At 35.7% G+C, this 20,735-nt stretch overlaps 2 protein-coding genes across 5 annotated transcripts; both read right to left on the bottom strand.

The window, feature by feature from the left end:
• Positions 1 to 1,023: 1,023 nt before the first annotated feature.
• On the bottom strand, positions 1,024 to 9,962 carry LOC110380009 (probable peroxisomal acyl-coenzyme A oxidase 1). The gene is made up of 13 exons (XM_064043486.1): positions 9,508 to 9,962; positions 8,166 to 8,322; positions 7,137 to 7,311; positions 6,511 to 6,634; positions 5,508 to 5,752; positions 5,049 to 5,212; positions 4,580 to 4,742; positions 4,040 to 4,230; positions 3,512 to 3,661; positions 2,943 to 3,048; positions 2,454 to 2,606; positions 1,756 to 1,872; positions 1,024 to 1,443 (listed from the first exon to the last, which is right to left on the bottom strand). The coding sequence occupies exons 1-13, from the start codon at positions 9,638 to 9,640 to the stop codon at positions 1,300 to 1,302; spliced, it is 2,022 nt and encodes a 673-aa protein (XP_063899556.1). The 5' UTR covers positions 9,641 to 9,962; the 3' UTR covers positions 1,024 to 1,299.
• A 705-nt stretch (positions 9,963 to 10,667) lies between these two features.
• Positions 10,668 to 20,333, bottom strand: LOC110380000 (probable peroxisomal acyl-coenzyme A oxidase 1). 4 transcript variants are annotated; one of them, XM_064043489.1, is made up of 14 exons: positions 20,157 to 20,333; positions 18,871 to 19,164; positions 16,958 to 17,120; positions 16,414 to 16,582; positions 15,868 to 15,991; positions 15,326 to 15,570; positions 14,950 to 15,110; positions 14,277 to 14,439; positions 13,703 to 13,893; positions 12,991 to 13,140; positions 12,525 to 12,630; positions 12,064 to 12,216; positions 11,613 to 11,729; positions 10,668 to 11,285 (listed from the first exon to the last, which is right to left on the bottom strand). In XM_064043489.1, exons 2-14 carry the CDS (start codon positions 18,992 to 18,994, stop codon positions 11,139 to 11,141), a joined length of 2,013 nt encoding a protein of 670 aa, XP_063899559.1. In that variant the 5' UTR covers positions 18,995 to 19,164; positions 20,157 to 20,333; the 3' UTR covers positions 10,668 to 11,138. The 4 variants fall into 4 exon arrangements, with proteins under 4 accessions (XP_063899559.1, XP_063899558.1, XP_063899560.1 ...); XM_064043488.1 differs by having other exon boundaries at positions 18,871 to 19,069; XM_064043490.1 differs by having other exon boundaries at positions 18,871 to 19,026.
• Positions 20,334 to 20,735: the final 402 nt, after the last annotated feature.

The raw sequence follows: 20,735 nt of genomic DNA, 5'->3' as shown, positions 1-20,735 counted from the left end.
CATTATTATTGACCTTTGATGGTGCCAAAAAATCCAGCCTGAAATCCATGGGGTATAGGAGCTATATCATATTTTCACAAGAATTAGTTCTGTTGAATTTATGTTGATTTATAAGATTATTGACATCAAGGCATATAAAAAACAAGGTACACTAACATTATACAAGCCAATGGTAATATCCCCATAGTTACAGAGTTTGCCTGGAGATTAAAAGGTCTTGTATTTAACCACTCCAGATACGATTAAGCACCGACCTAAATAGGTATATTTGAAGAGGTTTCGCAGTTACATGCAACCTTCACAACTGGCTATGAAATGTTTTTGGAGAAATTGTCTTTGAAAATCGCGCCATGTGACATTGTCAAATATAACAAATGACTTAGCAATGCAAAACGGTCCAATCACGAGTCTGCATTCAACTTCTAACGAACATCAAATAGTAAAAGTAAACTTTTTTGTGAACTAAAATCTTGATCGAAAAAACGTTATAAAAAGAGAACCCCATGGTTTTTAGATGATTTGAAATACTTTTTAAAATCCACAAATTATACTGAATCCAATCATACATATGAAGTTCCTGTCGACTCTGGGTGTTTTTTTGGCCATCTCCTTTAGGATCTGCTTAACTACTAAGTATGTACATAGGTTCCTAATCATTTTGTCAGTATTTATTTTTTTAAAGTAAGGTAAAAACAGGAATAATTAAAACCAAAATCTTACTAACATATAAAATTTAATGACATCCATATCCTTTATTTATTTTATGTTCTCTTAAATAGGATTTTTTTTTAATACGACAGAATATTGCACAACCAAATGCAAAAAAGAACAAGTTTTGATCTAGATAGAAAAAGATAAAACTAATGGAATTACTTGCACCGTGAAATCATTTTGTTCAATAAAAAAACGAATCAGTTTTATTTTTAATCTACAAATCATTTAAAAAGCTTTCAACCTCATTCACAAGTTCGATTTTGTTTATGCAACTCATTCGATTTTCAAAATTAGTTTCATTAGTTCATGTAAATCATTTAAGACCAAATAACATTTAAAATAAAAAATAGGATACTTTCACTGGACCTTAAGAATATTTTTTTTATTTATAGATTTATTATCCTAAATAATGCTTTTATCCTTAATTATATTCTTAATCATAATCTACGCATAGACAATTCTGAATATTAGGTATACACACATATCATAACAGTTTACTAGGAACCATATTCTATCATCTTCACTTAAAAACTTTATGTTAAAGAATTTTCTAGAACCTCCTATCTTTATACAAATATACATTTATCACAGTTTCCCCTTCAGTAAAGGTTTCATGTACTTGTGGAAGGCCTGGTTGACAGGTTCAGCGTTCATAGGACTGCGCATAGCTTCTGCCATCAGACGCTCGTATACGCGACCATCGTAGGCACCGAGGGTTGAATGAAGGAGCTGGAATAAGGATATTTTATTAACATTAAAATCTTGTTATTAGGAGGGTCTTCTTCTATTGTCATTTCGGAGTAAAAATCTCAATATTGTAACTTTTCTCTTATTTTATTGCGTTTTATTAGATTTTTATTGCATATACATAATCATCCCACAAAAGTTATGTAGGTAGTAGGTACTATTAATATACTTACAAAACACTAAACCAGTCGTTTAAAGTAAATCACAAATCAGGAATACTATATATAGATATGATATGACAGACAGTAGCTTCTAATAGAAACTTTGGATAAAAAATCCTTCTTGTACACTTACTTCATCTCTTAAATCAAATGCATCAACGAGTCCAACTGCATTAGGTCTTATCGCTCGCAAGAGATCTTCGTATTGCAGCTGTAAATCTAAGATATCTGTTTCTGATATTGAAGTGTACTGAAAATGCCAAACACCAATGAGTTAAAGGTTTTCTGACTCAAATAAAGAAAAAGGGGGAAAAAATTGATTTGAAAGTAGGTTTTGCACCTGTAGCTATCAATACTTTGGTTAGTTACAAACCAACCTACAGACAAGTTAGTGAAATCTACGATTAATCTCTGTAAAGGGGTGTCGTAATCACGCTAAATTAAATACTTTAATAGTATGTCGATTAGCACAAAGAAAAAAATTACATAAATAAAAATAAAAAATGAATTTTTCAAACAGAGTTAGAACAAAAATGTGCGAGAATTAGAGTTAGTCATTCACAAACAACTGAAATTCTTCCTTGAAAACTAACAGAGAGCTGTCAACTATTCAAATATTCGATACTCCTAACTTTATCTCTACTTTACACATAATGTTGTAAATTATAAAAGCGAAAAATGACTCCTGTGGTTAAACCACTGAATGGATTAGGTAATTTTTTTTTACAATTCGCCATAGAATATCATAAAGTATATGCGATAGGATTTAATGTGATTGTGAACGACACACCCTATATGTTGGATACTACAGTTATTTATCTAGATTCTTACCATGAGAAGCTCTCCAGTCCTCTCCAACGCCCAATAGTATAAGTACACTCTTACTAACTGTTCCATGACTCCCTTGACGTTTGGACTAGAATTAGCTGTCAGTCTTTCGATCTCTTGACTATATGTATCTGATATCACAGCTCTGCAATGGGCCTGTGAGGAAAGTTCTCTTATGTTAATGTAAAATGATAAAATAGTTTATTTTTCTAGTAACGCTTCTGAAAATACTATGTCAAATCAAGTATTCCTTTTCTCAACAGCGACGATTAGATTTACCCCCGCACTCAGAGATATTTAATGGTTACTTAAGCCATTCCTCAGTGAAGGATTTCTTTGACAATCAGTCACTAAGGAATGACTTCAGTTATCATTAAATGTCTCTTAGTGCGGGAGTTAGAGATATTTTTACGCAAAGACATAACGTGAATCAAAATGCTAAAGGACATAATTTATTTTAGCTGGAACTTGACAATCATTTAACTAAATTACCTCTGAAGCCGCAACTAATTGTAGGGTGGACAATTCCCAAGCATCCTCTTGAGATAAGCCCGTTCGCATCCGACTCCTTATATTTCTTACGCATACACCTATTTTTCTGGAACCAAAAAATTAAGACGATGAAGACAACAGTATTCATATAAAAAATACAATTCTAGAAGCTACTGTGTAAATATCACGTAGCAAAAGCTACCTATAGAAGATAAAGCTACTTTATTTTGTAAAAAATAGCACGAAGCTTGTCTTAGAATAAGTACCTAGTATCAACTTATGTTTTGTCCTATGATGGCGTACAAAATTTCCAATGGTACCTACTTAATATATTAGAAACTGACTATATATAAAAAAAAAAACATTAATAAAATATGTAAGTAATTATAGTAAAACAAGATCAAAATAATGTCATCAATAAAAGTGAATGTAAAATATGTGTGTATCGCTCACTTAAAAATTCTTGTATGCTATAGTAGCATTTATGTATTAAATACCTTATATATAGAAAGGCATACATTTTCGTTATTTCTCATTATACCTATATTACTCTTTGCCTATTTACTTACCCGGCAGCAACGGCTTGGAAGGACTTGACAATACCCTCTGGACTACTGCACCAAATAGTTTTGTTGCCGGAGAAAGCTTCCGTCAAATACGACACAGTCGGTGTTACTGGCTTCCCAGCCTCTGCTTGCTCGTATGCTTTTATTAGGAACCTAGAAATAGAAACGTACTTAACTAGCTAGTTGGTTAACTTTAACTTGATGGTAGTCATGACAATGAGCTATTAGTACAGTTTTGCCCTGAAAAAACCGCAATGTTCTGATGCAAGCTGGCATTTAATATAAATGTTTTCATGCTTCTATTTTTTTTAATCTACTACTTATTCTGATTTATGTAATTGACTTTTGAGATCATGTAAATCAAGCAAATTAATTTTAAAAAAAAGGATAATGTAACATGTAAATAATCTAGAAAGTGTTTCCTCAGGTAGCACCTTCCAACGTTAGTAACAAATTTTATTGCATCACAGAGGTGAAGAAACTACCATCAACCATGTGATGGATTCATGTCCTCCACCACTAACTGCTTACCTGGCAGTCTGCAGCAGCAGTACAGTATAATCTCCCTCATAGGTCCTGGTGGCAGACACGAAGTTGTACAAGTTGGGTAATCCAGAGGACAGCATGTAGCCGTGACCGCCGCATGCGTGGCGACACTGCTCTATGAAGTATGCGGCATCTGATGTGCTTACTGCTTTCAGGCAGCTTGAGAGGGCGTGGAACTGGAATTCAAGTTCATGAATATTTTAATCAAACATTTTTACAATATTAATTTCGTTGCAAAAGGTTCCGTTAAAGATTAAGTCAATCAAAATAACAAGGAGCTATCGAATATCGTCACATGGAGTTGGAGTGCTCGAGTCACTGCCAAAAAGAAGCAGGTTCTCAATTTGGCAGATTTTCAAAGCATCTAATGTTTCGTTCATTTAGATTTCAAAAGTCCTAATCAAAAGTTTCATAAGTAAAAAAGAAATCAATTTCGAAAGTACGAGTAATACCATATACTAGTGAGGAAGTCAAAGCGCATACAGATACGCACACAGATCTTCATTTTACCTCTTCTCATCTTACCTCAGGCAAAGTATCAGTGTTGCCATGCTTCATTTCAGCGAGCACCGCACTGAAGCTCCTCCACAGCCAGTTGCTGGAGAACTGTAGCGCATGCGCAGTAGCTATGCAAATGAACAGCTTGTGCTGTTGTGTCAGGTAGTCCATTATCTGAGGCTCGCCAGCACTGGAAATCAGAAACGTTATTTACGTTAGTAATGAATCAAGAAGAAGATATTTAGGACTACACATAGATGCATTACATGTTTCCAATGACGAAACGTAATTTACTTAGGCCCAAATCCGTTAAAATATAGTTGACGGTTCGGTTTAAGGTTCAATTTTATAAGTAAAAACTGAAATTTATGTTTTCTGCTTTTCGTCATTTTTATCATTTCAAGTCCTGTTTGATATTGCAAATTACTGGTATCGTTCATAGTTTATATGTAGGTTAGTAAACCAGACTCATAATATAGCATTCAATTCAACTTACCCAGGTTTAGGTTGCGACTGCCTTCGTACAGCAGAATACCGCACCGCAATAGTGCAAGCCTTGGCAAGGTTGAAGGCAGCCTCATTGACCAGCATCACGCGAACAAACACCATGGTCTGATAGGTCATCTTGCCATGACGCGCCACTTTCACGTATGTGCCATCCTGAAAGGTTCAGTAAGCTGATTAGGGAGGCAATTGGCTAAATGATAGGAGAACGACAAGACATTCAAAAAGAAAATTCCAGCATCGGTAACTAGCTAAAAACGTCTTTGAATAACGACGCCATTTGTATGTCCTATCCCAAACTACACCAAATTGGTGTCAGCGATTCTATGTAGCTTAAGAGACGTATTTGAAAAATTGAATAAAGGTAGGTATTGAGTCTATAAATGTAAATCCAGAATGGCCAACTGCTACAAACTTTCATGATACCATATGCTTGCTTCTTGCTTCTTACCTTCAAAACCTGAGCATTCTTCATCATCATATTTTCCCTTGGTATCCTATAGTGATCGAACCCTAAGAATCCATTGTCAGCAGTGTTGAAGCCCATCTTTGGTCCTATTTCTCCGATCTTGATGCCAGGGAGAGGCATGTGGGTGTCTTCATCTCGAAGCTGGACTATGAAGGGGTGGGTTCCATGGCATACACCCTTGGTGTACAGTTGGGCTATTACTATGCAGTAGTTCACTGTGTTGCCCACTGCAACAAATGATACGTATAGATTATTAGTATAGATTTGCTTAGCCAATACATACCTACATATGTTATGCCGTGAAGATAAATAAGAGTGCATTTGATTATTTTCGCTGATAAGATATAAATAAATAAATAAATAAACGTTTATTCCGAATAAATTCTACAAAAATTTTTACTAATACTTTTGCCAAACTGCAAAACAGTTTGTTGGCAAATGTAGCTCCTCGTTTACTCTGTTATTACATTTTTCGTGTTTATTTACTTATCACTATGTAGTTATTATAAACAGTAAACAACAAATAACTTTGGTCAGGATGAGGCAAGAATTCCAATACTCTGGAACTCATAAGCATATTATTATAGGTACATAATCTTTAATATCATATCTACTGATGTGCTGCGTGTGGACAATTAAAGTTGGATATTATATAAGTCTGAAATCACCAACCCGCATTGAGCAAGCGTGGTGATTAATGCTCAATCCTTCTCCGTGTGAGAGGAGGCCTGTGCCCAGCAGTGGGACGATAAATAGGCTGTAACTAAACTAACTATTATAAGCATGTAATCTTTGTAATGTATAGATGACTATCTAATTTACTTTCTTTGATGGTACTCAAGTCACTTAAAATCTTGTACTCGAACCTTCGTCGGTATAGTTCCCTAGACAGTTGATAGGATAAACCGTTGTGAATGTTGTGATCAAGGAGATTTTTTACTATTATGTGCTACTTTGCTAAAATAAAAGATTTCAATATACTTACATCCCCCAGCCCACCATTTATAAGCCGTCAACGTAGGAGTGTTCAGCACAAAGGTTTCAGTTTCGGGGTCATACGTGGCTGTTGTCTCCAGCCCTCGTATAAATGTGCCGTGTCCTAGCTCCGTCTGCAAAGAAACATAGGTATATGTTGATCTTTGATCCTTTCTTCATTGTGTCTGCTGCATATTGAGGTATATTGGTTACTGACCTTATTCAATTTAGTGCATTGTATTGTATGCACTTTGTTTGGGTTGAATAAAGATATGACAATTGGTGCACTCAAAAACTACTTTTATTTTGGGTTACTCGTGTGTAAGAAAAAGAAGAACAAGACAGTTTTTACTAGCAATCGCTTATACAAAAATGTTTAAGGAACACGATATTAAATCAGGTACCTACTCGTCATGAGTAGCGCAGCCTTTTGCCGTGAATTCATCATGTTTTCGTATATTTCAGAAAATTTCAAATTTTCTTCACGCAACATTCTTTATTGAGGCTCAAAGCTAACGATTTCAATACAAACTCAATCCTCATTCATCAAAATACATAACTTTGTTTCAACAATAACATAGTTACAATAAGACCATTGACTGTATAAAACAATTACAAAACGGGTCAAGACCTCACCTGAGCGTAGGTCCCAATGATTTGCATATCCAGCGCTCTGGGCAGCCAATAGGCTTGCTGTTCCGGAGTACATTGACCCATGATTGTGGGCACAAACATGCCTAAGTGGAGGAGGAATGGTGACACCTCCTTGAAGAAGGCATCTGATACTCTTCGGAGCATGGGAGAGTTGAGACTGTGTCAGAAAAAAAGGTTCATTAAACTACACACTTACTTATTTGATATTTTTTTGAACGTAACTAAAACTTATCAAGAAGTGTAGGTACCCCATGTATTAAGTGCTATTGCAAAGTTCAACAAACTGTACTTGATTTCTGTAATCTATTATAAATAGATACAACAGACTTTAACTCGTCCGTGATAAATAGTTAACAACAAATGAGTATTGGGTTAGGTTAGTTTCAGGTTTTTTTTTTATACCTTCATTATTCTGCACTTTATATGTCCTGTCTTATGCTGTAGGTAGGCCTACACTTAAATCTAAATCATCAGGTTCCAGGAGGGCACTGGAGGCCATTTCATATTTTTTTCATGTCGAAGCTTAGGTACCTATATAACGTATTACATATAATACAATTACTTTCCCGGCCAGAAACATTTGCCCTCGCAAATGATCTTACATTGTCCAACAATGACAACGAATCCATTTGAATACAATCAAAACATTAATTGAAAACAACGCGTAGATACCTACTTTATCCATCCAAACAATGAGATTTACGAATTTTCTAGAGAAGCCGGAAACTTAACCTTTAGTGTCATGAGTCATTTACTTCTATTTACATCAAAATATTCTGTCTACAAGTACCTAACAACGCTATTTCACCGTCAATTACTTACTGATTATATATTAACATCAATCGATCATCATTTTGGTGAAAATCAGACGTTTTGGTGAAAAATACTTATAGGGTGACTCGTGATCAGTTACAGATACTTGAACTCGTGCTGCACATTCGCCAGATATGGATGCACCCTTATAATTTTACATTCAATGCTTATTAAACATTTATCTAAAATCTCATTTACCCAAAGGTCTCCAACCCGGTGAGTTCAGCGAGTATATTCCTGACTATCTCTGAGTAGACGCAGGACTTTCTGACGGCATTCTCGTACTTCTCCTTAGGGCTCATGTGTTCTTCTGGTATAACATCACGAGCCGCTCCATCGTTCAGGGCTATGTCCTCTGCAAGAGTATAAAGCTTGAACTGTATTATAACCACAGATTACTTAATAGTTACTTGGTATAACTTTGTATAGTTTAACCAGCGGATGAAGGAAAGAAAACGGAGATGCCATAAGGAAGGTAGGTCAGGCGTCTTCTTATAGGTCAAGTAACGTTCGGAGGTATCAGTTATTAAAACTACCGAGGCGTTCGGCTTCCTTGCCAAATCAAAACCAATCTGTCAAAACTTAGGCGAGGTATATGGTCAACATAGCTGGCCACTTATTTTGGGAGTTTTTTTTTTATTGCTTAGCGACATTAGGTACAAAGTTAGGCATCAGAACTGTTTATGTACCTGGCTTATCGGAACCAAATAAAAACTGTATCTAATTATGATTTATCACAGAAAACTGCATAATGATAAGCTAAGTCCTGATAGCCGATACCCCCTACTTTGCCTTTATCTAAAGAGTGACTCAAATTGGAAAGTGAAGGTGAACTTAGAGCGCTTTCACACTAGCGGATTTTCCGCTCATTTTTTCGTGGTTCTTGGATCGTGCGTGTATAAAATAAATACATATAAAATTGACAACTACCAAGGCAAACGTTGACATCTGAAATAGAAAATTTGAGCGTAACGAGCAACAAAATCCGCCAGTGTGAAATCGCTATAAGGTGCATTTTAGTACAGGTCATGCGATTGTAGTTAGGATTGAATTAGGCATCAGGTATCAAGCTAAATTTTCTGAAGGGATTAGTATTCTAGAACTTAATAATTTAACACAACATCACAATTTGTAATATTTGTGTAAATAGGAATTTAAAACACCTCAGAAACTTAAATACCTTAATAAAGCTTGAGTAAATTACTGATAAAGAAAATTCCAACATCACTAATTATCGTAATTTTGTCCATAATTATAATCAATAATGCTTAAATTACACTAGTCTATTACACCTCTCGATCTGTCGAGTGTACAAAAATATCCAGAGAAAATTTCACCAACAAAACAAGTCAAAATTGTAATTAATTGACTTTTAACTAACTATTGTTAACAGTTTAATTAACTGACCTACGCCAATTCAGCACCACTCCTCAACCAATAAAAGAATAGGTCTCATCTATGTTTTCCATAGTCAAGATAGTAGACCTATGCTATCATCTTCATTATGGAAAACTAAAAACCTCAATTAATTAAAACTTACCAATTTTCTTCCTCTGCAAAGTATTCTCTTCCCCACCATCAAGGATATGCGTAACTTCCAATTTATTGAAGTTGCATTTCGCCCTCTCCATCGCTAGGTCAGGCTGGACCTCCATTTTTGAAATCTGACTCATTTTTCAGAACATTAAAACAAATATTTAAACTCAAAATCAATTGTGGACGCGTCAACTTCTACCGAACGAAATGAAACTTTGAAGCGAGTCTAAGTACTCCGATATCGGACCTCATTACTCTATTCACTTAATATCCATATAATACGTATTTAGCATAATTCTCCTTGATTAACAGCCGTCCAATTTCATGATAAAAAGAGAGATTTTTTCGATTTTTTTATCGCTTATTGCATTGCGAATGTGCACCCGGATACAATTTGAAAGGCATTGTTATCATATGCAGTTATTACGTTGCATTATCACAAATGAATTTGATTATATAACTTGTAAACACACTGATAAAACTGGCCATTGTAGATATGGGCACTGCACTTGCAAATTACCCAAAATTGTATCTAAACATCCACTCCACACATCCACTGTTTAACACAGCACTGTCATTTTAAATCACTCGATTATAATCAAATACTTACACAAGTCTAATACAAACAGATACGAACTTTACTGCAACGAATAATATCAGTTGCACTATAATACAAGACACTTAAACTCGCATGTGCAATGTGCAGCCACAGTGTGCACTGTGCATGCCCTTGACTAAGTACTTACTGCAAATGCGAATGACCTCCTCGATTGCAAAGCTGCGCAGCTATTTTTAAATGAATGGAGCAAATAATTCGGACTGAATGATAAGTGTTTATGTTTTGGGTGTTATGGAAAATATAAATAATTAAATGGATTTAATTTCGGTTTTAAAGATGTGTCTACAAAACAGCACCTGCATTGGCTATGAATCCTACAAATATTATAAATGTGAAAATGTATGTTTGTTATTCTTTCACGCAAAAACGGCTGGACCCTGGATTAACACATAGGCTACTTTTTATCAACACACCATGCGGGCGAAGCCGCTGGCGAAAGCTAGTATTAAAATATAACTAATTTGTGTCCAACGTTAAAAATTCACACTTCAGATTTAACATATTAGATGTATGGTCAAACGTGGGTCAAATAATAAAATACTATATCGATTTCATTATCATTTTAATTCATAAAAAGGTATAAATAAATGTACAAAAAGCGGTCACAACAGTTCATACATGATTAAATAGATTTCATTGTTCACGTTTACGTATTATGGCCCAGAACCATCCAATCAACAATAACATTAGTTAGAAAGAGATCCCATCAAAATTGTTCACAAAAAAATACGTCAAAGTGCAACCAGCATCTGTTCACGCAAAAAAAAAGATTGCAACTTGGCAGACAGTTCAGAAATGTTCTCATATATCTAATTTGCTTCTGTTTACTAGAGCGTGGTGACCAGAAGATACATTCATTCCTCACAGTGCCGCACACCGGCGGAATCCCACCTTTACAATCTCTTCCTGGGCTTTACATTAAATCTCATTTCGTTCCACCCTTATCATAATCCGAAACCATTTACTTAAACTATTGTACTTTGATTTAATTTCCTAATTGTATTGCAATTTACATATCACAGTTTGGCTTTCATCATCAAGGGTTTGAGGTATTTGTGGAAGCTCTGGTTGACGGGCTCCGCGTTGAGCGGACTCTTCAGCGCTTCCTCCATCAGACGCTCGTACACGCGACCGTCGTATGCTCCCAAGGTGGAGTTTAGAATCTAAAATAATGAATATCGGTTAGAAAAGTGATCCTAAAGCCGGAATTTCACCAAAATGTTCGCGAACAAATGTGCGTGGCGAACTTTTCGGTGGAATCCACGCTTGTGTACAGCTGCGTGTAATCACGCACAAAGATTGCTGATCGCGCGCAATTTTTTCCTGATGATAAAACGTTTATGCTTTGCTAAAAACCTTTATGTTAATGCTACATACTAGTGGTATATATAATAATATAATGTGGTGGTATATACATGGTACATACAAGTGATACATATTACGTAAGTAGTTAGTATATTGCTCATCATCATCAATTAAATTAATATTACCTCATCCCGAATATCGAACGCGTCGACAATGCCGACGGCGTTGGGTCGCAGCAACGCCAGCAGTTCTTCATATCTGACTTGCAGTTTCGCTATATCATCTCTTGTAATCGTTGAATACTGTAAAAAAACATACGTACATAAAATCGAGGACATTCTAGGAATTGAGATTTTAATTATTTGTCAACGTTTGGTGATAGGTTAATTCATCAGTCATTGTTAGCACAAGCAATTTCTTTGTATATCAATAGTGCTATGTCCTCATCCTTAACAAGATCCTTATTACAAACCGGCTCCAAAATAGACTCAACTGGTACTCAACATGGTACTTTAGAGACATATAGTTTTGATATTTCAATATCTCAGTAGCCGAGACCTTCGTGATTGCATAAGTACCGTAATTTTTATTACTCCTTTCATAATTCCAGGAATTTTGGGAGGGGGTGAAACTTACCATAAGCAGATCCCCTCGTTTCTCCAGCGCCCAGTAGATCAGGTATAGTTCTGCCATCTGCAGCAGCACGGGTGCCAGTTTGGGCGAAGAGTTGGTCGCGTGACGGACCATCTCCTGCCAGGATACTGAGGTAATGATAGCGCGGCAGTGGGCCTGGGAGGAGAGAGAACATGTTTAGATGAAAGGAAGGGGTTATGTGTCTAGTAAGTACAAACAAAAATATTAAGCTGCTGAAAAGAAAAGCGAAAAGATTTAGCTTCCACCTTTATGTACTCGTGTGCACAACTTAAATCTGGTAGTAGTACCGTGTAAGGTACGGTTATCGCTTTAAACTACAAAACACTGGGTTAAAACACATCCCTTCGCAAAACACAGAAGGAAGAAAAACATTGCCTAAATAATAGCTTAATTCATGTGCAATTTAACAGAGAAGATGAACAGGAACAAAAACAATGACTTACTTCGCTGGCATTGACGAGCTGCACCGAAGCGTTGTTCCAGGCGTCCTCGTAATCCATTCCAGTCTTCTCGTAGTTATGTAGACTTTCATAAGCAGCTTTCGTTTTTCTACAAAAACAAATAAAACATTCAATTTTACAAAAGTATATTGTATAACCAACCAAGGTGAAATATAATTTCGTATTTTTCCAAATCCTGACGTGCTGGGCCAACTTTGTGTTCTGGAGTTAGATTCAGTGTTTCGTACAAAAATAGTGTTATATTAAAATGTTAATATGTTACGAGTAGTCTTTAAGGTACATTATATATCTATGTGCCACCAATGCAGCCAGAAAATAGAGGTATTTTGATTTGATTTAGATTTTTTTATTTGAAAAATGTTTCTCAGTTTCTTTTTATAGATAACATTTTAAGGATAAGCATTGAGAATTTCTTCAAAGAAGTTTTATTTGAAACTTTTGTTCTTACCCAGCAGCGATAGCTTCGAAGCCGCTGATGATGCCTGAAGGAGTGTTCTCCCACGCCACTCTGTCGTTTTTGCTGAACTTCACCAAGTATGACACGGTGGGCGTCATCGCGTTGCCCATTGTCGCTTGTTTCCATGCTTTTACTAGGAATCTGGAAACAAAAATGATTTTATCATCAACCGAGGTTTATTAGATACTAGCTGGTGCCCGCGACTTCGTCTGCGCAGGTTTAGTATTTCGAACAATATGTTTACAAATTGTAGCCTATGTGTTATTCTGATGTATAAGCTATATTATTGTAAAGTTTCATTAAAATCCATTCAGTAGTTTTTGCGTGAAAGAGTAACAAACATCCATTCATCCATACATCCATACATACAAACTTTCGCGTTTATAATATTAGTAGGATTAAGGACTACTTTATCTCCATGCTCTGAAAAACAACCCTGATTTGTGTAAAATTGTAGGTAGATAAGAACACAGTTAAATGTGGGGTTTAAAAGTAAAAATCTCTCTGGCAATGTTACGCAAGAAATACCTGAAGATTCTGCTTCCAAGAACGACCATATTATATTTATTGTGCTATCTATCATGATCGGCATAGAATAAGCCAACTAAGGGATAGAATTAACAAATAGTACAATACAATAAATATCTAGATATGATTAATATGTTCCTCCAAGTGGCATTAAATAAAGCCTTTTTTTTCTTACCTGGCAGTCTGCAACATCAGCACAGTATATTCTCCTTCATAAGTAATGGTGGCCGTCACAATGCCATTAATAATAGGCAAGTTAGAGGACGCCATGTATCCGTGACCGCCACAAGCGAGCCTGAACTCCTCGATCCTGGCTGCAGCATCACGACTGCACACTGCCTTTAAACAGCAAGCTATGGCGTGTAGCTGGAAGAATGAAGGAAGCAAATATTGTGATGACCTCTTAATTAAGTAAGTCCTTTCAAGAAGCCCTTTTCTAAGTCGAAAGAGGGTATTTGTCGTACACACCCATGTTATGACAGAAGAAAGTTTTGGGAGTTTGACATGGTTTTGTATTTCAGAGAGCTAACTGAATTTGGAATATCCTTGTCTTTTTTGGTTCTAAAAGCAGATTCAATCGAAATCTTCTGCTTTGATCTAATTTCAAGATCAAAGTGATGTAAACATTTGCAAATATGCTGCAATTAAATGATCAATATTCAAATGTAAGCGGTAAAAATACTCAGGCAATCTATGCATATTGAAAAACATAAAAACATCCTAAACCTAATATAATAAGTCATTCTTACCTCAGGCAACTGATCCATATTGCCCTTCCCGACATCTTTGATAACCTTGGAGTAACTGTCCCACAGCCAGTAGCCAGTGACCCTGAAGATATGACTGGTGGCGACACCTATGAACAGCTTGTGCTGTTGCGTCACGTAGTCTAAGATCTGAGGCTCTGGCTCACTGAGGAAAGGGAATTGGAGAATATTAATATATATCAATATACCAATGACTGACAAGGGGGAAGCGGTGACATTTGTGGCTTCAAAATCATTCCTTTTATAAATTACATGGATGAAGCTAAGATTCTGTCTTCAGAAACCTTATGTCATAAAAGTATCATAAGATGAGGACGTTATTGACGGAGGCGCTTGTTAAGTAGAAGCTTAGCCTACTTAAACGAAAATAGTTCACCACCAAAAGAGAGGTTCAAAGCCTATGATCAGCAGTACGTCCCATGACTGAACTGATGATGATGATGAATGAAAGAAAGCAGTAGTAACTAGTAACGATGATTTCGTTGAAAATAACTAAATACATAAATATAAAATTTAATCTATTCGGTTCGGTTCATCGAAAACATGAAACTTGGACATAGTTAACATTGTCGATAAACTTGGACCTACATAATATGTTTTACATCAATATTTTTGGGAATATGTATGTAGTTCAAAAAGTTCAAATGCAACTTACCCAGGTTTAGGTTGCGACTGATGCCTGACGGCAGAGTACCTGACGGCGATGGTGCCAGCTCTCGCCAGTTCATACGCCACGTCTGTCACTATGAGCACTCTGACGAACACCATAGTGCCGTATGTTAGCTTCTCGTTCTTGGATTTTATGTAGGTGCCATCCTGGAAACATTATTTTGTGAAATTAGGCGATGTCCATAACATCTAATTTGTACGAATTTGAGCAAAATTATGATGACTAACTTTCTCGCTCAGCATTGTGCACCAGTAAAAAGGTGGACTGTACGTATGTCTCTTTACTGTCATCAAAATTAAGTCCAATAAAAACATAATCATTGTCATCAAAGAAAGTCTGAATGACCATCTGATAAACATACCTTCAACACCTGAGCATTCTTCATCAACATATTCCTCCTTGGTATCCTAAAGTGTTCAAAACCTAAGAAACCATTGTTCGCGGTCTGGAAACCCATCTTAGGTCCGATCTCTCCCACTTTGACTCCCGGGAGAGGCATGTGGGTCTCTGTATCACGGATCTGCACGAAGAATGGGTGAACTCCATAGCATTCACCCTTTGTGTACAGTTGGGCTACTACTATGCAGTGGTTTGCTGTGTGGGCCACTGAAAATAGATTGAAGGGTTTGTTAATTTTGCTTAACATCCTAAGTCTTCTGTGATCTAAGCGAAGCCATACATAACCAGTTTCCCATTGTCCTGACTGACGAAGTTGTTTTTACACGAATTATTTTTAATTTTCTATTTTCTTAATCAGGCCAGATTTGAATATCTCGTCTACCCCATCCATATAATGATAAACTTTTTTATATGTCCAATTTAGAGCCCCATGAGCAGAAACCTCCAGAGATTTAATGGTCCTAGTCCGAAAAGGGAGGTAATCTTAGTAAAGAGTATACTTACATCCACCAGGCCACCATTTATACGCCGTGAGAGAAGGACTGTGAATAACAAACTCTTCTGTGCTGGGGTCGTAAGTAGCTGTAGTTTCTAAGCCTCTCAGGAAGGTGCCGTGGCCAAGTTCAGTCTGCAAGACAATAGTGTGTTATAAGTTATTAACATCATCCTCATACCCAATTTTATTTGAAGTCGGCTCAGCATGTTTTCTACTGTTTTATCTGTCGTCTCACAAATCACGTTATTTACTCCTGTTTTGTTAGTTATTTATTTTGAAGCTACTAAAGAGTACGTATTTGAACACGATCTCTCCTCAGCATGCAAAAAGATTAAAAATTCTAGTACCACCTCTCATAACTTTAAATTCAAACATGTTTTGGGCACCAAGACTTCATCACTAGAAGATATAATATCATGCCAATTAATGCAGAAATATAAATCAGAATCGAAGAGACGACCGTCAACCCTTCCCTTTCCCTTTTAAATCTTTAATCGACATCCCAAGAAAGGAGGAACTTCTCAATTCATCTCTGTCTACATAAGTTTCCTCACCTGTGCATAAGTGCCAATGATCCCCATGGACATGGCTTTGGGCAGCCACTCGGACATCTGATCAGGGTCCGACTGATTCAGTATGGTCGGCACAAACATACCCATGTGCAACATGAATGGGGATATGTCTTTCACTACTCCGAATGTCACTCGGTATTTGTTTGAAGGCCTGGGAAAAGAGACTTTATGTTTAATAGTATTAGGTTGATTTTAGATTTTGTATTTTGTGTTGTAAGCGTGAAAATCAGGAGAGTAATATTATGTGTGTTGTAAATTGCAGATGCAATAGCAAAAGCTAAAATTAGTCTCCGAATAGATAAGTACTATCAATCTCGTTGATTTGCAGGTCAAAAGGTCCAAACTCAAAATACATTTTGAATTAGGTAATTCAGTCCTTCGATATCACAACTGATATATTTTATATGCTCTTTTTTTTCGAACTCACTCAGAAATAATGGAGGAAAATAAGTTTGATATTTTGCTTACGATTCGATTAACTTCAACTATATTATTTTTCTCTTTTCCTCCTCTTACTAATACTTACTTGAAAGCATCCATAGTGTCATGTTTTTCCGCATACTTCTTCAGAATTTCGTACAAAATGCAAGCCTTTCTGATGGCGTTTTCGTATCTTTCTTTATGACTTAAATACTCTTCTGGTACCTCATCTTTGTTATTAAACCCTTCTGCACTTAGTACCAAGTTCTCTGAAAAATATTTATATTTGTTGCTTACATAGACCAAATATTAAAAACCAGCTTTGGCCAGGTGCATCTTCGAGCGCGCGGATAAAAAGTAAATGCATAGGCCTTTCTTACTAACTGGAGTATTTAAGACTAAAAGATTTGTCCATATCGATACCATAATTTCTGACGTTAGTTCTTTCAAGCAAATAGAAAAGCAAACTCTTCAGTTTATAATAATAGTAAAGATTTTGTTTTCCTTAATTCAGCTACAATATGATAAACAATATCCTCATAAATATTGTAAAGTTATTCAATTTATCAACATTAGATAATTATGCGATAATCGACGTGGCATTTAAATTCGAAAATATTTTCGTGAGAGATATTTTCTTATTTGTATAAAGAAAATAAAACATAGATAAGTATACTTATGAATTTTTGTTGCTCTTTTCTTGAAATATTTTTATAAACAGCTTACGGCTCAGGTAGTGTTATTCACAAAATTATATTTCGTAATGATACCTACTATTTATGAGCACAAACTTATTATTCACGAAATAAGAGGATTTGACTAAAGCCTGTTTTTCCTTATTTTAACACGTTCATCGCGGAAGCCCATTTATGCATCTAGTTAATATGACGCAACGAGATCTATAAGTTCTCGTCGTGATCCATCAGGAATAACGCAACGAGATCCAGCAGATCTCGTACGACTCAGTCACTTCAAACCCCAATAGTTTTATGAAATTTGAATAATTTTATATTTTTTTTGTATGTGTAGGTAGGAGATGATAAGACCTTTCAGTAGGTTTTCACCGCCTCAAGTTATGTCGAAAACAATAATGGAAAATTTACAAAATAGAAAAACGAGAACTTTTGGATCTCGTTCAGCACTAGATAGCAAGAAAATGCGAGTACTTTTAGATCTCGTTTTGCAGATATTGCATAGTATCGATAAAAAAATAGTGATGAGAAACAATAAGACCAACAACATTATCGATAAAATTAATCATTTGTTATAATACTATAGTGTAAGGCATTAGAAACTTATAAACTATTCAGTGCAAAAAATGTCAATGTTTTTCATTAACATGGAAGACACATAGTTTTTTCACACTTCACACAGAAACCTTTTACCTGTTTTGTCTTTTTATCAGCTTCCTTGCTAGTCATTGTTTTTCGTGCCTTTTCATACCAACTCACACAACGTCTCTTCTTGGTATTCACTATATATTTGTGTTCAGTGGTCACTTCCGGATTATAGTGTAATTGATATGCACACATCGAAAGTTGACACGACACTAATTATTTTCTTGTGAGGATTCGCACGAGATCGCTACGATATCCTTTAGTTCTCGTTCCGCGCTAGATGCAAAATTTTACTATTTGGTCGCAACGAGACCTATTAGATCTCGTACGTTTTTATTCATAAAAATACTACATCCAATGTACCTAATGTGAACAAAAATATTTGTCTCACTCTATCAGTAAAGAAACATACAGAAATATCATTTGCTGAAATGAGATGGACATAGGATTTCACTTGCGCGATACTAAAACGTCACAAACGAGAACTAAAAGGTCTCGTTCCGCGTTGAACGTGTTAAGAAAAGTCACTCATAACATTTATTCAGCATAATTGTATCTAAATATCTTTTATATTGATGATATTCTCCTAGGGAGGCTGTACAACTGAAGCTAAACTTATGTGCAACTTATAATAAATCCTGTTTTATTTTTTAATAAATCCATAAACAAAATGTCAACTTACCGACTTCCCTCCTCTCTTTAGTTCCCTTTTCGCCTCCATCAATGAGATGTACCAACTCCTGAACATCGAAAGAGCATTTCTTTCTTTCTTTCACAAGGTCTTCGCATATTTTATGTTCTGCCATGTTTGAACACCACCTTTGTACTGCGAATTGTACTTAATGATTTACTATTGCGATTTATCTTTCCTTCTATAAGTACTGGAGATAACAAATGATTAGATTATGCGGGGGGCTGCCACAACTATGTTTTTTTAACTAGGTTCTGCTCGCGATTTCGTCTGCAAATCCAGATCCTAGAATAAATTGAACTCACTACCCTTGTTAGTAGGTATAGTATGGTAAGTCTTAAAGAAGCTATTCAACGGATAAACAAAATCTCAGAAAGTAATGTTTTTACCAAATAATGTTAAGCAACTAGGTTTGTATTTTTATGTGACAGTCTGATTTTAATCGCTGTATTCGTTAATAGTTTTTTATTAATCCCAGCTTTAGCTATCTACGTCAGTACACAAATATTTCGCTCAGATACACTTATCACATAAGTTATAAATATGAACTGACGACATGTGCCGACTACGTTTTTATTTAAACAATGTTGATATAAGTAATAATGGTACAAAGTCCAAAGTACGAGTTTCATCCTATTTATGAGACTTTGAACTGAGTAAAACCAGCTATTCTAGTGACATTAAAGACAGTAGGTACTAGGTATACATTGTAGTTGGGATGAATTGCAACGTAATCAAGTAACTTTAAATCGGCCTGACTGTTGACTTGCGTGGGAAAACTGACTGATGAACCGATAAAGATGCAATTTAGTGTGGTATGGGGATAGAAATACTCATTAAAAATCGATCAGTGGCCATAGGATACTTCATTCTTCATTATGCTTCTGGATCGGTTTCTATATGGGTTCAGTTCTAGTGTCTGTATCGAAATATCCGATCATGATAAACCAGTATTCTAATATTAATAGCAGTGCATTCAGAGATAAATATTATTTGCACATTGTCTCTTGTTATGTTATAGCAATCAAACAAAAGATAACCCTTGCCCTGCAGAAGGTCTTAATTTCAAAATGTTCAACAAAAAATCTTTCAAAAATTTCGCGCCTTCTCTACCTTCTACTAAATGACACTAGATGGCATTGGAATCTATGGACGAAAGCGACATCTGTCAATCTTTCCCGCATTAATGAAACTGAGAGTTGAGAGTCACGGATCTAGTCCAAAGGTAAATAAACATAATTATAGACGTTATCTCAATAAAACACAAAACAACTTACTTTTTTGATATCCAGTAATCACTTTTATCACTAAAATGAACTTCACATCACTTGTGAAACTATTTGATTGGTTATTTATTGCGTTTTAGCGAAATATTTTTTTGTTTCAAGGTTAAGTTGCGTGTGTGCGTGCGGACTTGACAACTGTTGTATCTATACTAACACAACTATGTACGTAAATGATGGTTGCAATAACACTCTTTCGAACATTGTCCGTTAATGTTTAAAGGGGTCTACACCAGTGGCGTAACGTGGGGGGGTCAGGGGGGGCAAATTCCCCGGGCGGCAGCTTTTAGGGGGCGGCAAAATTTACCCAATTAAAAAAAAATTGTTCGCAACTACATACAACTGTCTAACAATAACAAAACATTAAACAGAAAGTTGAAACTTTTTAAACTTAAAATTAATTATTGTCAGGTACTTAAAACACACGTGACTCTACATTTTACGTAATTTTGGTTTTGAGTCTTAAATAAAAAATTATTAAAATTTCGCGCTCGCTTCGCTCGCGTATTCAGAAACTGTATGCGCTTAATTTTGCATTTGTCAACAAACAAAAAGTTAAGTACGTTTGGGCTA

The sequence above is a fragment of the Helicoverpa armigera genome, chromosome 3 (genome assembly GCF_030705265.1).
Source record: "Helicoverpa armigera isolate CAAS_96S chromosome 3, ASM3070526v1, whole genome shotgun sequence".
Classification (NCBI taxonomy): domain Eukaryota; kingdom Metazoa; phylum Arthropoda; class Insecta; order Lepidoptera; family Noctuidae; genus Helicoverpa; species Helicoverpa armigera.
The sequence above is the reverse complement of the archived record's forward strand: the minus strand, read 5'-3'. Positions and strand labels throughout refer to the sequence as shown.